General features: G+C 37.5%; 1 protein-coding gene across 1 annotated transcript in view; it reads right to left on the reverse strand.

Moving 5' to 3' along the window:
* Positions 1–15,120: 15,120 nt before the first annotated feature.
* Positions 15,121–18,406, reverse strand: part of TNFSF4 (TNF superfamily member 4) — a 28,022-nt gene continuing 24,736 nt past the window's right edge. Inside the window, exon 3 of the mRNA XM_006734897.3 lies at positions 15,121–18,046. Within this exon, the coding sequence (XP_006734960.1) occupies positions 17,697–18,046 (350 nt within the window). The 3' untranslated portion in view covers positions 15,121–17,696. The remainder of the gene's footprint in view (positions 18,047–18,406) is intronic.

Genomic DNA, 18,406 nt, shown 5'->3' on the forward strand with positions numbered 1-18,406 from the left:
TGTCTTATCATTTTGTCTTCCAGAAAGTGGTCGCTTTTCTGTTCAGAGAGTTGTTGCTATTCTTTTCTTTGAACTCCTGTTGAGTTCATAGGTGTTCAGGATGGTTTGATCCCTATCCAGCTGAATTCCTGAGACCAGACGAAATCCAGGTCTCCTACTCCTCTGCCATCTTGCTCCACCCCCAATTGATGCTTTTTCTAATCCTTTACATTCCCACACCAGCAAGGTAAGAAAGGATAAAAAGACCGAGAGTCAGGGAAGAAGTTAACCATGACTCTCTTTCCCACTAGAAGCTTCCAGGCTGAAACAGGCTGATCCATAAGTAGGAGGAAATGAGAAATGAGCCAATAAATCACATTTTGAGATCTCTCTAATATCTTCTCCTAGATATTGTAATTATTGAACACATGACTATGTTCTTTACTGAAGGTGACCATACATCCTGAATAGAAAAGTCCTGGGGTCTACCAGAGTTTTCAGAGTGGGGAAAGATTACTTCTTCTGAATAAACATTAAAGGGATGGAGGAAGACAATGGACTTGTACTCTTCTTATATTATGAGTTACACAAGGTCATTCCACTGCTTAGACTTCATGTGATCCATCCCCAGTCAAAGATGTAGGGCAGTCTAAAGCCAAGAGTTACAAAGGCTACCTAGAACCATTGGAATGTCAGCTAAGCATCTTAATCCCAAAAAGAGAACTTACTCTGGCAACTTTAAGCAGAAAAGGATTTATTATCGGATATTAAGTAGCTCAAGGGGCTGGAGAAATAAACTTATGGCTGGGTTTCCAGAAACTCCTCCCAGAAACTCACCACAGAACAATGCTTCTACCACTGACCCCGACCCCAGAACCAAGCCACAACCACCTACACAAAGCATTTTTCCTCACATAACTCACTCTGAAGTCCCATGTCTATGTGGTAGAACCTAGATGACTTGCCAGCGCCATTCTACCCAACAAAAGTACAAATCATAATAGGAGAACAATCAAAGTATAGAGTCTGTTCAAAAGACATTGGAGGGGCTCCTGGGTGGCTCAGTCGGTTAAGTATTTGACTCTTGGTTTCCACTCAGGTCATGATCTCAGGTTCCTGACATTGAGCCCCGAATTGGGCTCCACACTCAGTGAGGAGTCTGCTTGTCCCTCTCCCTCTGCTCCTCCCCCTGCCTTCTCTCTCTCTTTCATAAATAAATAAAATCTTAAAAAAAAAAAGACACCGGATGGCCATACATGACGGATGTCTTTAATTCATAGCATAAGTACTTAGTATGCCCTTTATTCTGGTTTCTCATCCTGTTCATTGCACTGTGGAGTATTTCTTGACTTTTTTCCAAAGCCTGGAGAAATATCTAGGTTTCATAGCTCTTTTTGGTTATAGGAGGTTTGTGCCTATCTAGGATCCACAAAGATTACAAGTTACCAGGCTAACTGCCTAACATTTTTACTTTTTTTGCTACCCAAACTTAACATTCAGCTATGGACCACCATGTCCATGCAAACTTCTCAGGGAGCTCCAACTCACAAGGACTTCTTTTTCCAGTACAATAGCAGTCCATATCTGCCCCATTCATCTGCACTCGTAACATCTTTCACTGTGTTGTTATTTAACTATTATCTTGTATCTTGTTTGTAAAGGCTGCTGGAAAGGAGTGAAGAGAACTTAGTCAGTGGTTATTTCTTATTGACATTTATACATGATACATGTATAGTCTTTAGCAAGTATTTGTATAATTGTCACATTTAGAAGTCAGGACACCAATGGATAGTAAGCTTTTGAAAAACAATCCAAAGTGAGGTAATCAACATTTTGCCATTTTCTCAGTGTGTACCCACCTTTACCTGTGGCTTATGGAGAGACTGCCCACACAACGTACCTAACTCAATGCTTGTTTTCCATTCCCATTCAGTGTCTCTGTCCACTTCAGTGTCAATCATCCCAAAAGCATGGCTGGCTTCCAAGTTATTCTTCACAATTCTCTGAAGAAAGTTTCTTCACCAGTGTGAGTAATGAGGACATGTCGTAAGTAAGCTGCGTGACTTGTGATGTATGGTGTAGGTCAGTGGCTCTTGAAGAGCTTCTGGGGCATATGTGAGCTCTTGCAAACAACTTGGTCTGGACTAGCATCAATGACCCCCTCCTGTGAAAACCATTCCCTTCCTCCTCATATGAGTTTCTTCTAACACTGTTTTTTAACCAGAGGGAATAGTTCTGTCTGTTAAGTTTAGTGCCTCTTTTTCATGGTACAGGTTTTCTTTCAGTGTTTGTGCATTTTTGTACTGAGGAACCTGGTTTTGGACCAGCCTGTTCTGGTTACCTGCCTTTGGTCATTGTGGGAGGGTAGAAGGGCATGAAGTTGGGCCTTAGTCTTACTCTCTGCTTTTAGCATGCACATATACCACTGCCCACTGCATAGCACAACAGCCAAATTACTTCAGATATAGTGACTCGATTCATCACCCTGATGAAGGCTCCAGGGTCCCCTCCCACTTCTTGTATCTGTGGACTCTTGGCTTGAAAGTCCCTCAATCACTTCTACCTCCACCGTTATTTTCTCCTGCTTGTGATTTGATTTATCATTCTGGAGGATTGATTTCTCTGTAGATTAGCTCTAGTGTGATTTTATCCATTCATTATTCTCAAAATTTCACATTCACTGAGGTAGTAACTATCTAGAGTCTACCTGGCTAGTGTTTATTACAAATCAATAGTCCCTTAATAGTAGGTTTTCATAACACTTGATAATTTACAAAACTCTAATGATTATCTCATTTAATTCTTACAATTTTGTCTTGAAATTTTACAAATAAAGACAGCAATTTGAGAGTTTAGTGACTTGTGCAAAGTCATACAACCATAAATGAAGGAAATGAGATCTGTGTACTCTATGCCATATAAGTAGGTCACAGGATGCTCAGTTTTCCTGCAAAGTGTTGAAAGTTTCCTCCACATCCTCTCTCCCCATTGGAATAGCTCTCCTACCTGTAGGACTCACATCCCAACTCAATCTCTTACTTATGTTGACTAGAACTCGTGATTTAGGCCCTCTCCATGGTTAGTTTTTCACTAACTTTTAAGTACATCCAGTACTTACATTTTTAATACTTTAGTTACAAAGAACCCTTCTTTATCTTACTAATGCCAGTTAATTTTAGCATCTACCTGGAACACCAGGTTAACAAAAATAATGAAGTTAACTTAGGCATGACAGAAGAGAATGTCTAGATTAATAAGTGATGTCTGCCATGCAGTGGAGGGGATGGTGACAGCCTCTGAGACATTTAAACCTACAATTTCCCCACTTATTCTGCCTGCATCTCTCCTCACCATCACCTGTCTTTTCTGTTGGCTAAGTTTCCTTTAGTGGGTATGGGACTCAATATATTAATATATACCTGTATACTTATATCAAGATATTTCTGATTTGTCAAGAGTATCTACCTATCTGTTTCACAGCAACTTTTAAAGGATTTGGCTGACTTTGACCAAATTTGCTACAGTTACAAAAAGAATCCAGATATGCAGTGAATTTTATTTGTATTTCAATTTATTCTGACACTGACCAGGAAGGTAGGAGTAGGTGACTATTGATAAAAAATTTTTCAATATGTGTAAGTAATTTCATTAAGTAATTTTTAAACAAACACAAACAAAAGTTGATATATAAATCTCAGAAATGCAGCTTCTCTGGTCCTTGGTCCCAAACCTCCTTTTTAGAATTTCAGAACTCCATCTGAGTACCTTAAAAGGAGATAACTTAGAAAGTACTCCTGTTTTCAGTGACAGAACATAAAGCCAAGGGAAATAAAGAACTGACTTTTTAAACTCTTGAAACTCAGCTACTTTATTTGGTCAGTCTTTGAGTGTGGGTGTTTCATTACTTGCCCAAATCATAAGAAATTTTGGGAATCCCAGGTAAGTCCTCTATTTTAAGTAACAATTTTATGTTAGTTATCTTAGACTCACAGACTCATCCAAGTAAATCATAAGCAGTGTAATTCTCTCTTGGCCAACAAATATTTCCAGCCAGGTTTCAGTCTCTCCCTAGACAGAGACCCCAAGATAAGATAACTTTTGACAAATTATTTTTTTTAGAAAGGGAACAAAGACATGGAAATGTGAGTAACAATAAAAACTGGAAAATAAATTCAAACTTATGCAAAGAGTTGATGGTATCAGTGTAGAATTTGGCACATGGTGACACATTCCTCCAAGCCCATTACTCAAAAGAGCCAAACTGACTCCTTGGATTTTGTTTGGTTTAAATTAGAGATGATGTTTTCTCTGAAGAAATATTCATCCTTGATTGAATCTTCCTCTAAGCCATGGTGTGTGGGAAGGGAGGAGGAGGAGAGGAGTGAGGAGTACATATTGATAATGGCAAATTATAGACAAAAATGGAAATCTGCCATCTTTTCTTCCTCCTGTGGAATAGGAGGCTATGTCATGTGATAACAGGAAAACAAAAAGGACCATCTATCTCTTTCAGAGGAGCTACTTTCTGACCTCTTTTCATAGGCAAAATAGCCCTGTTAGCAGCTCATTTGAATAAATCCATAATTTTCACTTTGGTGTGAATTTATCCACTAATTTATTCATTATTCATTCACCAGTCACCATACATTTACTAACTGGCTCTGAGATGCCCAAATTGCTGCTAGATGTTAAAGATAAAACTGTAGACATGACCTAGCTATTGCTTTCACTGAACCTAAGTTCCAGTAAAGGAAGCATAGAAGCAATTTATCCATTACAGTTGATAACAGACAAGATAGTATAAGATTTAATGATTGAAAAGGAAGTCTCCCTGGAATAAGTAATAATTAAGACTAGAGAGAAGGTAGACATTAAGCTAATCAAAGAGAGGGAAGACAATATTTCAGACAGAATAGAGCAACCAGTTTAAGGAACCAAAAGTAATTAATTCTGATTGAGATGTAGGTCTTTGAGGGTTGAGGGCAAAAGTAGGTAGACATGCTATAAAGGGCTGAAGAGACTGGTAGACACCAGACCTTAAAGTCACATCTATCATTTAAAAGTTGTGTATGGCTGTAAGAGATGGAAGTCGCCAAACAATGGTTTAAATAAGACACGGGGTTATTTTTCTGTCATGTACAACAAATTCAGGAATAGGCAGTCCAAGTTATCTACATGATGGAGGAACCATTAAAGATTTCAGCTCATTCTTGCCTTCAGTTCTTCCATCTTTAGTGTAGGACTTCTCTCCATAAGACCATTTCAAGGTCTCAAAATGGCCACTTAAGCTTGAGCCACTATTTCCTCCAGTCAGGGAGATGGAAGAAGAGAAAAAGAACAACTGGTTACAGTCCCCCCAAGTCAGTTCCTTTTCTAGATGCTACACTTGAAACTTTGGCTTTTATTCCATTGGCCAGAACTTAGTCAAACAAGCGTTCCTATCTATATGCAAGGGGTACTAGGACATATTGTTTCTTAGCTAAGCACAATTCTCCCTAACAAAATCGGGGTCTGTTAGTAAGGAAGAAAGAAAAAGAAAATATTGAAGGCAACTAGTAATCTTTGCTTTGCCACACCATCTTAACTCTACCCTGAAGGCAATAGAGTAATCCAAGAATTTCAAGTCAAGAAGTGACATGGTCAAATTTTGTGTTTTCAAAAAGACTTCTTGAATGCAGGGTAGAGACAGGATTGGAGGGGACATGATTAGTGGCCAAGGGAACCCATTAAGAAGATGTTAAATAAAACCAGGCAACAGGTGATGGTAGCTAAAAAGTGTGATTTGATAAGGACAGAAGGTGAGACAGGAGGAAACCAGGAGCATAAAGGAGTAAAGACAAGAATCCTGTTGACATCAAAGATAAATCTCACCCACTTACCATTGTATTTGATTTGACTTATCCTCACTCACGTAGCCTCATTCTTCTGAGCAAAGCAAGCCAACTTATCTCTTTGGGATGTTATGCTACAACTGGCGTAATCAGAGTGTTTGTCCTATTATTTTTTAAATATTAAAAATGCATTCTTTTTTTCTATTTGAAATCATTTTATGAATTTTAATCATAGCAAATGTGTTTTTAACAGTAGTCATAAAATCAACATTACCATATAGACAAAGGACAAGATATCAGTTTGGCATACAAAAATACCATATATTAAAACTGGGTTCATTGGAAAACTCAGGACTTGTGGAGCACCTGGCTGGCTCAATTGGTAAAGCAGGCAACTCTTGATCTTGGGCTCATAGGTTCAAGCCCTGCATTGTGTATGGAACCCACTTAATTAAAAAAAAAAAAAAGTAGGGACTCCTGGTGGTTCAGCTAGTTAAGCATCTGCCTTCGACTCAGGTTATGATCCCAGGGTCCTGGAATTGAGTCCCACTTTGGGCTCCTTGCTTAACAGGGAGACTTCTTCTCCCCCAGCCTGCCACTGCTCCTGCTTGTGCTCTCTCTCTCTCTCTTTCTCTGAAAAATAAATAAATAAATAAAATCTTTAAAGAAAAAAGTAAAAAAAAATTTAAAGTATTGAAAAGTTGATTCCCATTACATTTGTAATCTATTTATATAATTTTCCATAAATTCATAAGTAGGACTCCACAAATCCTGTTTTTGATGAAATGTTTGATGCATGCAAAATAGTATATATGTATGTGAACGTTATGGAAGACAATAATAAAATGAATACTCATTATCCACTATACAACTTAAGAATCGGAAGGTTAGCTATACTTCCTCATGTTTAAAGCCATCACCCCCAAAAATAAATAAATTAATTAATAATGATAAATAAATAAAAGCCATCACCCACATAGAGTCTAAATAGCCATGCTTTCCAGCTACCTATGACCATGTTCTTTGTAGACACATAGATAGGGAAAGGTGAAAACAATATGAGGTCTCAGTGGCCTCATATTTTCCCCAGTGTCTTGACTTATCCTAAAACCATAACGATAATAGCTCCTACATAATTAGTGCTTATTATGTGCCAGGCACCCTTCTAAATACTTTACACATATGAAATAACAATGCCATCAGTGATTCAGTGAAATAAATATTAATATCCTCATTCCTATTTTATGGATGAACAAACTGAGGCATGGAGTAGTTTAGTATCTTGCCCAAGGTCACACAAGTAGTGAACGGTAAACCAGGATTCACACAAGTCATCTGGCTCCATAGCCTGTCCCAACCACTGCACATACTATTGCCTGTAGAATCATGACAATGATGATGATAGCAGTACTGGTGGTAGTGTTGATATCTTTTCCCCTTAAATATGGCTGCTTCTCTACTAGAATGTGAGTATAGTCTCTAGAACTTCACCTGTCTCTAACATTCTCAACTGATTCCTTGATGCTCTGAGGTTTTAAACTTGGCTTTGTGAGTAGTTCTATATATAATCAATTTCTTATTTTCTCGAAGTGTTTTAGTTGAGCAATCCTGCTTACTGTAAAAGAAAAATCCCCAAATCTCAATGACATAAAATACTGGAAATTTCTTGCTTTGTAGATGAAATAGGTGTTTTCTGATTGGTAACAAGAGAGGGAAAACAGGCTTTATTCCATGCAGTTGGTTGCAGACACAAGTTGCAGAAGGCTTCAAAGTTGCCCTGGAGGTTAATATCCACCAGTAGATAAGAGAAGAGCATGGAGGGTTGCAAGTGGCAGGGGCTATGACTCACATTTCATTGGGTAGAATTCAGTCACATGACCACTACTAACTGCAAGGGAGGCTGGGAGTCCCAGGAAGAAGAGGAAACAGTTTTGTTGATTAGCTAGTAGTCTCTGCTATTGCAAACCTTACATTTCTCACCTGTAAAATGGTAAGGCTGACTTTTTTAAAAAAGTTTTTTAAGCCTGTAGGATTTTCAATAATAAAACAAAAACCTACAGCCTTACCACTTCACACAGATCAAAGAGTCTTCACCATTTGCTAATCATCCAAAATATTCCATTTATCTTATTCATCCTTCTTGCAAGCCCATATAAATTTCTATATTTCTCTACTTCTTTTAGAGGCTTTTATATCTTTTGTTTCTGTGAATTATTTTCCTATAGGACAGGAGCTGTGCTTTCTACAGGTGGCAACTAAAGATTATTAAACATCTTGAAAATGTCATGAACTGCTTCATTTAATCCTCTCAACAATCCAGTGGAATAGGTTTCATTATCCCTATCTGTATGATGGTGGAGCAAGGAAGGCAATAAGTAGGGGAACTACAAGTAAGTAATCAGCCAAAGAACACAGCTGATAAGTGATGGTAAAGTCTCAACTTGAACTCAAACCTCCTTTGATTCCAAGTATTGGGTTTATACCAATCATATTATTCTGCTACCTTTCTACTTCTTTCTGTTCAGATTCCTCAGAACACCTAGCACAGTGTCAAGGCACCTGGTGAAAAAAAATTGAACAAATACTTGTTCAAATAAATTGAATGAATTTTATATATCCTCAAGTTTAAACCTATAGTGTAAACCTGTGCTCTTGAAGGAAACATATTGTGCCTTCCTTGAGTTCTTGTCCTCTCCATGCCTGCTTTATTTTTCTTTTTCCCTCACTTGCATTTCATCATCCCTTTTGTTGATGCTCCCAAGGTCTATCTCAGCACCTCAAAGTCCCAAGAAGGAAGCTTTTATTTAGGAAGTTATGGCACAGATAACCACAATTAGCCACTTGAGAATTTCTGGCAAAAGTCTTATGAAGAGCATAACTTTCTGTAATCTGAAAAATGTTCCTGTATTATTTAACTTTATGAAAAAAACAGTTAAGACCTTCTTGTGGAATGTGAATCTAGACACATCTGTCTGCATATTTGTGCTTAGCTTGGGACACTATTTTTTCTCCAGGCTCCTCAGCTAGATTTTAGTCCTCTTTGAGGAAGACTCCTATTGGATGGTATCTGAGTTATGTTTTCAATTGACACTAAATTAACAGACAATCTGCCAAGCTAGAAGAAAGTCATGTGGGGTATTTTTGTTTTTTTGTTTTGGTTTGGTTTGGTTTTGGTCTAAGGCCAGCTGGCTAAAGCCTCCTCTTACAAAGTCTTCTGCTTGTAAGCACATGGCTGGGCTAGAGACTCAGAATGAATACTACAGCATCCTTATATCTTGTACAAGGTATCTTGTTCTGTGTACAAGGAAGTTGTGAGTAGGTAATTAGTAATAGTGTAATTGCTTTTTTGTGGGTAGGTAATTATGGTTTATGATGTTTATCTAATAAATTATACCCATAGAGAGAAATTACCTTCAGAAAACAGTAAAATTATGGGTCCCTGGGGAACTATTTTCATACTACCAATCTCAACCAAGCAAAACAAAACAAAAAAACATTTACCGGGGGCAGGACATGGTAGAAGGAACTTTTTACTATTTAATGAGGAGACATTATTAATGAAGATACTTTATCTTTCAGATATAGCATCACTTTGGGAAAAAAGAAATGTGGACCCAGTATAAGAATTTTATTAGCAATATCAATGTTTTATCTCTGTACCTAATAAATTTCTTATTGGGAATCCTGACCCTGAATAACTGAATTTTAAAAATTACTGAACTTAAAAAAAGATAAAGAATTCAATAATTGTCTTGGCAAAAATATTATCATCAGACTAACACTCTATTATTTTCCCTTCTGCTATAACAAATTGCCACAAACTAATCAGCTTAAAACAACAGAAATGTATTTTCTTATAGTTTTAGGGGCCAGAAATCTGTAAAGAGTCTTACAGGGCTAAAATAAAAATGTATAATGGCCAACTTTATATGCTTATCACTGTGCCAAGTATAGAAACTCATCATCATGAAAAGAATAAGGTCATAAAAGAGTTATATAATGAGAATTCAGACAGAAGAAAAGCTTTCTTTTGCCTAGTAGAATTTAAAAAGGCCTTATGCAGGAATTTTCTTCAAGCTGAGCCTTGAGTGATTATTATACATTTACTTTACTCCACTTCATACACAACAGTTTCAGAATAGCAATCTTATATATAACTACCATCAATACAATTAGTAAGAACAACTTAAAACATATTTTTAATATATCGTCCTCATTCTCCCCTACCCATTTTAAAGTTATAATATACCTACATTGTCAGAGGATATAGCCATTATATACTATAATCTCCTCCTTTTAAGCCTTATTTTTATAAAAACCAGGTGTTTCATGATCACCACAAGTCCTTAGGTCAATGTCTGTGTAGTTATTTTAGTTGTCTGGAGCTTATTTTCTAATAGATTCTTCATGAAGTGCTCATAGGAACAAGATTTTCTGAGTTCTTAAAAGTTGAAAACAATTTATCCATGCCAACTATACTTGAATGTCAGTTTTGTTGAATATAAAATCCTTGGCTCATATTTATTTTTCCTTTGGGTATTTTAAATATTTTTTTTCTATTTTCTTCTGGTTAAAGTGTTTGTGGTAGGCTGCATAATGCCTCCTACCCCAAAGATACCCATGTCCTAATACCTGGAACCTATGAATGTTACCTTATATGGCAAAAGGGATGGTGCAGATGTGATTAAGTTAAGGCTCTTCAGATAGGGACATTATCCTGGATTATCCAAATAGGCCCTAAATGTAATCACAGGTATCCTTATAAGAGGGAGGCAGAGGCAGACTATAGAAAAGAAAGAAAACAATATGAATGTTGAAGCAAGAGGAGAAAAGGTGAGGTAATATGGGGCTATTTACCAAGGAATGAGAATAACCTCTAAAAGCTGGCCAAGAAATGGATTCTCCGTTAGAGCTTCCAGAAGGATCCAGCCCTTTTTACATTTTTATTTTAGCCCTGTAAGACTCTTTACAGACTTCTGGCCTCTAAAACTACAAGAAAATTTCTGTTGTTTTAAGCTGATTAGTTTGTGGCAATTTGTTATAGCAGATGGGAAAATAATAGAGTGTTAGTCTGGTGATAATATTTTGCCAAGACAATAACTGAATTCTTTATCTTTTTTTAAGTTCAGTAATTTTTAAAATTCAGTCATTCAGAGTCAAGATTCCCAAGGTTATGTATTATGCATTTTAATATGTGGTTTCAAATCTTTTTTATTTCAGAAGGGTTTTTTTAAAATTATAGTTTTAGCATTTCTTCTGTTTTCTGTCTTAATTTTCTTCTTTGAGGACTACTGTTATCTTATTTGTTGGATCTTCTTTGCCTAATCTCAATACTGTCACTTTCTCTTGAACACTGAACCCATGAAAATAAGCTGGAACACACACCTGTCTCTAGGCACCACCAACCTTGAGGACACTGGTGACTTGCAGGAGAAATTAGATCCCTTCACCACAGAGCTGCATAAATGCCTGCCTCAGGACTTGGAGAAGCTTAGAAGATCTGGAAGAAGCAAGATGAGCTGTGGGTTCTGGTTTTGCTCCACAGCAACATAGTGAGTCGACAGATCCACAACAATAACTATGAGTTGCCACAGTACCTGACACTGTATTCCAGGCTTTCGAGTATAAAAATGGCTGTTTCTTTATTTCTACCTTATAAATCTCATGCAGACTTCTCCCTGTAACTCTAGGGGTAAAAGAATTCTAGGAATTATGCTTCTATCTTAGCTAACTTGTACTAGTGCAAACCCCACCACAGTTCACCCCTTGGCCCCATAGTATCCTTTAATCATAATTTACTTCCAAATAAAGATAACGTCAAAATGATACTTCCACACAATGATGCAGCTGTCCCTTGTACAACATGCTGGCTCTCCCCCAAATATGATCCAAAATTCATTCATCCATCTTTGGGTGATGTTCATTTTCTTTTCAACTGAGTCACACTCCCTCTTTGAAATTCTATTACTTAAAACATAAGATGTTGGGGTGCCTGGGTGGCTTAGTCATTACGCGTCTGCCTTCGGCTCAGGTCATGATCCCAGGGTCTTGGGATCGAGTCCCACATTGGGCTCTCTACTTCGCAGGGAACCTGCTTCTCCCTCTCCCTCTGCCTGCCACTCTGCCTACTTGTGCTCTCTGTCTCTCTGTCAAATAAAGAAATAAAATCCAATATGATGTAAAGTTAACTACCATTAACAGATGGCAAAGGAATGGAGAGTGGAAGGAAAACATTGGTTAACATATACATTAATATAGTCATATCAAAATAAGGAATAAATATAACTATTATAGTCCTCATTTCTGAAATTGGTCACATGGTCATAGATGGTATATTTAACTTCCTTTTCCCACTATCCACCCCCACCTCATTGGCCCAGTCAACATTTCTGGTTTCAAACAGCTCGTTTCTTCCAGTTTTCAGATCTTGAGTTAAATGTCATCTTTTTGACGAGATCTCTTCCCAATTTAAAGTGGATGAGCCCTTTTTCTTTTCTCCTAACATTCTAATTTGTTCTTTTCTTGTTTTTGCTTGTTGTTTCTTATTTCTTCCTGACTCTCAAAACAACATTTTTAATGAACAAACAAATTAATTTCTCCCTTTATCTACCACCGACATCCTACTAGTCAGTAGGTCTGATTAATTTTTTGTTATTTTTCAAATCCATTTTTTCCTTTACAGTCATCAACACTTAGTTTCTTACCTGATATCCTGGCTTCTAGCTTCTCCCCACTCTAGTTAATACTACACACTATACTCAATACTTAGTGGAAAGAAACTATTTTATATTTGTATTTATATTTCTAGTACATACACAGTAGGCACATGGTAACACATAGTAGGAATTCAACAATTATCTGTGAATGAATGGTTAGAATATTTTAATTATATAAGGGATGTTATATAAGAAATCCACTGATTCTCACACTGCTCTTAGCTCCCTCTGTTTTATCTCACAAATAGGCCCTAAAAAGATGAACAAAGTCAACCAGTTCCATCAATCAAAATGCTGATCAGGACCATGTTTAACTGTGCCCCATGCATAATGGCTTCAGATTTCTCAAGGACTGTGGCAGAATGCTAGAATACCCTGCCTGCTTAGCAACCTCTTCCTATGTCAACTCCCTGCCTGATTTTGGATGGAATGCTACCCTAATTGTCCCCCGGGCACCAGTCAGAACTGAAGGGCTTTACATCCCATGCCCTCAAGATTGAAACAAACCATCTGACCAACTTCTGTTGGACAGGGGAGGGAATGGTGGTGGTAAAACATTAAAAGGTTTCATGTGTCAGCTCTCCTAAGTAACAATTACTTTTAAATATCCTTTCATGTCTCGATCCCATGGATCATGGATTATCAGCCACTATGGCTAGTTACTAGGGATACTAGGGAGAGGTTCCTAGACACCCACATACTCTGTGAGTGAGGCTACTGCCAGGGAGAGAAAATTATTTATAGATAGATGATAGATAGATAGATGATAGATAGATAGATAGATAGATAGATAGATAGATAGATAGATAGACAGATAGATGATAGATGATAGATAGATAGATAGATAGATAGATAGATAGATAGATAATAGATAGATAGATAGATGATAGATTAGATGATAGATGATAGATGAAAGGCAATTCCAAAGCGCTGCCAAAAATTTAAATTGAGAAACAGGATATATTTAAGACATAAACAAAGAAATAAATGTGTAAGAGTGACTGAAATCCTCAGGGATTATTTTTTAGTGCTCATAACATCTCAGATTGATATCTTAAAATACTACTTTTTAGAAAATATTTAATATTTTTTAAACCATCCAGTGGAGCCTTTATTAAACATTTAATTTGAGTTTAATAAGAAGCTCTCTATATGTCTTTTCCCAAAAGTATTAAAAATGTGGCTCTTATATGTTTCTTTTTCTCATTTTTTTTCTAATAAAAGTAATTTGAAGCTTTTGTTTAACTGACAGAAAGTAAGGTACTCATATGAATTGGGTCAAAATGAAAAATGATATTGACAAGAGCTTACTCTTTTTCCCAAACCATGATAAATTCTTCTTATTCATAAACCTTCAGTGTTTCCCTTTGTAGGACATGATCCAAAATTCTTAGCTTTGTCTTTATGCCTTCAATAATTTATCCTCAAACTACCCATTAATCCTATCTCCAACCATGACCAAACACAAATTCCTATCTTGGAAAAATAGAATATGTTCAAATAAAGAAATAAGTGAATGAGAGCCATATCCACAATGGTAGCTCTTTGTCCTCAGAAAACACCATGAGAATTCCTACCCCTAGGCCTTTGCACATACTGTTTTTCTCCAGCTATGTTCTCCTTATCTCTTTTCCAGTCTCAATCCTATAAGGCTCTTCCATTATGCTTCAGTGATCTCTCCATCCTAAATCTCCATAATTCTTTTATTCGTTTGGTACTTACTTTTTGCCTTGTAGAGTGACTTCTGTAAATTAATAATTATTAGGTATTGAGAACAACCATGTTTCAGGCAATATACTAGGTACTTTCATATTCACAATAACCCAGAAGGTATGTATTACTATCCCCCACTTTACAGATAAGGAGAGTAAGGTTTAGGATGTAATTACTACTAAGGAAAGGGGACATAATACTCAGAGAGATCATCCCACGTTTAGAAATGAGGCAAGAATTCCTGAGGGAAAGAAGAATAGTGCATAGTAGAATTGTATTTGAATTGGTCTTTTGAACCATGAGGAGGAGCTCTGAGGACTTCTAGTGAATGTCTTTTCAAAAGCAGAGATGGAGTTTGGCAGGCTGACTATGCCCTGGACATAGTTCTGATGGCTGAAATTGGAGGCAGATAGGACACCAGAATACTTGCCCCATCCTTCCCTCATCAGGGAATTAGCTGATCAGAGCAAGGAAAGGAAGAGGTCCTGGGTGGCTCAGGTGGTTAAGTGTCCAACCCTTGATTCTGGCTCACATCATGATCTCAGGGTCATGAGATCAAGCCCCACAATGGGCTCCGAGCTCGGTGGGGAGCAGCTTGAGATTCTTTCCTTCTGCCCTTTCCCCCGACTACCCCCTGCCCCTGCTCGTTCACTCTCTTTCTCTAAAAATAAATAAATCTTTAAAAAAAAAAGAACAAGGAAAGGAAGAGGGGATAAATAAAAACTCTAGCATTTTAACCAGTAGTGAATTCTGAAATCTTTTATTTGTTTCTATGTAAATATCGATATTATTATTAGCTTTATTATTAATATCAATATTAATACTTCCTGAGAGCCAGAAAAGCACTAACTACAAAATTATGACTTAAAATAAGGGACCTGCCCAGTATGCTTAAGAACAAATTATGATTTGGATCAAGATTAGAATCCTTTATGCCATCCCCTAAATAGAAAGTTGCTAAGTAACAATTGGAACTGCTTTTGAAGGAATTGTTAAGGCTGAGGGAAGATGTTTGTCTAAGAAAAAAAATTCCACACAGTGTAAGAGAAGGCTCTACAACTTGACTCACAGCAACCAGTACCTAGACATTTAGTATGAACATTCACAGTTAGCACTATGAACATAAGATTCTAAAACAGTCACTTAACAAGAGAGGAAAGCAGAATCCAAAAATGGGAAATTACTTGCCCAAGGTCACTTAGCTAGTTAGTGACTGAATCAAATTAGATTTTCAATCTCTTGACTTCTTATTCAGTTCTCTTTCCACAAAACTTTGTTGTGCCTGGAGAAGGTTTAATTATCTTTCTGGAGGAATGACTTAAAGGGGACATGCATATTTTGATGGGTGGAAGTGGGGGGAGGGGAGTGAAGCTGGTGCATGACAAAAAAATCCCTGCGTGGCCAAAAGAAGCCAGCATGGGAAGAGCAAACTATGTGTACCCAAAGGGAGTGGGCATCTGTGAAGAAGGACCATGACAACAAAGACAGACAACCCACAGAACAACTATGCTGAGGCCAGGAATGTGCATGTTCAGGAGAAATATAGTTAGAAATTCCAAACTTTAAAAAGTAAATATATATTTTCTTAAATATTATCTATAGTCATAAACATTTACTTATTAGATATCACCCATTGAGTAGCTTCAACTTTGCAGACCATAGTCAATAACAAATAAACACACACACACACATTTAAATCCTCTGAGTAGTCAAGACAAATATCACAGAATATCTTGCTCAGAACAATACATGTAAAGCATCTAGCCCAATGCCTGGTCCACAGCAGACCCTCCATTAATGTTTACCTATGATTATGATCATGATCATGATTATGATTATGTGAGCGCCTTGGCAACCACTCAGAGCTTGGTTACTCTTACCTTATGCACAATTCCTCTTATTTAGCTTCTTTTCGTGATGCACCTTTGTTTACCTTCTTTCCATAACAAATTAAAATAGAGGGACAAGAACATAGTTGGAGATAAATAAACACTTAAGAGGAGTTGGAAAACTGTGTTAAATAGAAAAATATCCAAATGTAATTTAGTGTGGGGCAAACTGCCTTCCCCCTTTCTGGAGATCCTGGAGATATCACTGTACTGCAGCACAGTACAATCACTGTGATGACACAGAATCATCCAGAAAGATTCTATGTTATGTTATGCACTCTATTTAAACTGAGAGGAAACCATTTGCTGCCATTAAAAAAATTTATCAAAAATTTGAGAACTTACAAATCATCTGGGTATTTGTCCACAGTGCCATAAGCCTGATGCATCAAGAGGGATATTTAAACTAAAAACAAAGGGATCTTTTTCCTTATTGGTATTGCTGATTATTGATCATTCTAGTCACTTATCAGTATTAGATCATATGCAATTTTATGGTGTTTCTAGACAGATATTATTTTTCATATAATAACTTCTCAGTGTCTTGGCCTAAAGTTGTATTCAAGAATAGAATTGCTTCATTTTTTAAGCTAGCAATGTGGTATACATGTACAAGAAATAGGGCTGAATGTGTATCTCAGCATAAGAGGGAAAACGCACATGCGTTGCTTTGCCTAGCAGTGGCAAAGAATGTGTTTTCCTTCCCAGACTATTTAAATTCTTACTGACTTTTACCATGAGATGTCCAGTTTCACTGCCCTCCCATGCCATAAAGATAACCCTCACAATAAATTATCTCACTCTCCCGGTTTAGAAAAACCTCTCTGTTTTCCTGAAATTACTGTTTAGATTTTTCACAGCATCACATCCCCAGGATGATTCTTTGAAGCGAAATTTCTATTAAGAACATTGGAGGCTGGGAAAGCAAGCAAAGTGGTAAAGAAAAAAAAAGCCCAGAGCACAAAGTATTCCTTAGCTGGCTGTCTTCAAGTCCTGACAGCTGTTCTCAAGATGATCTTCCTTTTGAACTCCACCAAATGAGAGAGGTATTTAGACACTACACAAACAGTAACTAATTTCATCTTGGAGAGACAGTTTTGGCTGCCAAGGGTTAGTCCACACCACCTTTGGCAGATTCATAGCCCCTTCCTTGGTCCTCTTCATTTTGACAAAGCCAGATGTCAAATTTCCAGCAAACGGTAGTCAAGTGTCTTTTTCAATAAAGAAAGTTTATTATGACAATTTCCTGACCAATAGAAATAATGTGCCTTAAGGAAGAGGCACCTATTTTCTCATTCTTGTAGAGGTGCTTAGTAGGCTTGAGGCAACCATGAGGGATGAGGAGTAGGTGATTTAGAAGACATGAGGATAAATAAAGTTAATTGGTATGTAATATAAGTTTTAAATATCCCTGAGTTGGGGGATTTGCTTCTGGTCACATCCCGTGTGGCCATTTTTAGGAGCTAAGCTAGGACAATTTCTCCACTCCCAAGGAAGAATCAGAGTCTTGTCCAACCCCAGTTCAGTGTTCATGCTGGGTGCCTGACTTAGGTGCAGCCCTCGGGTCCTCAGTAGGCACAGAATCCACCAGGATTTTGATGAATGAGAATCAATTCCCCACCATTCACCTGAATGTCTTTGTAGGAGGTACTGTGAGAGGTCACGTTAAAGTATACTTTGTCCTTGAAAGCCAGATAAGCCACTCCAATGGAGTCAACAGATGTGACCTTGCTCAAGGAAAAGAGGGGTTTCCGGCCCTTCCGGTAATAAAGACTGAGGCTGAGCTCCTCAGAGAAGTAGCCCTTCAGGGAGATGAGATAAAACCCATCACAGTTGATGATGATTGAGTTGTCTTGCACCTTCATGGTTTCATCTTTGTTTGGGGATGTGATGATGCAACCCTTCTCATTCTCACACCCTAAGGAAGGGAGGGCAAGAAGGAAAAAAATGATTCCTTAGCACAGCACAGAAAGGCAACAACCTTCTAATTCATCTAAGAAAAAGTGATAGGGAGAGATTTTGGAAAGAATGAAAGAAAGAGAACATTGTGTTTCTACATGAGGGTTGGAGTCTACGTCACCTGTGGAGTGGAAGAAGAGGCATAATACTAGAGGCCAAGAGAATTTCAGATGGGGTTGGGATTCAAAAACTAAGAGGTTATAGCAATTGGCAGTAGTCACAACAGACCAGTGGCAGGAAATGGAACTTCGAGGTTTCCCTGATTTTTCAAAACCAGGAGGGGTTGGTAACTTCAGTGCTTCCTTTCTTTTTCAATGGA

The sequence above is a fragment of the Leptonychotes weddellii genome, chromosome 6, assembly GCF_054177405.1.
Source record: "Leptonychotes weddellii isolate Sample4059 chromosome 6, ASM5417740v2, whole genome shotgun sequence".
NCBI classification, from domain to species: Eukaryota; Metazoa; Chordata; class Mammalia; order Carnivora; family Phocidae; genus Leptonychotes; species Leptonychotes weddellii.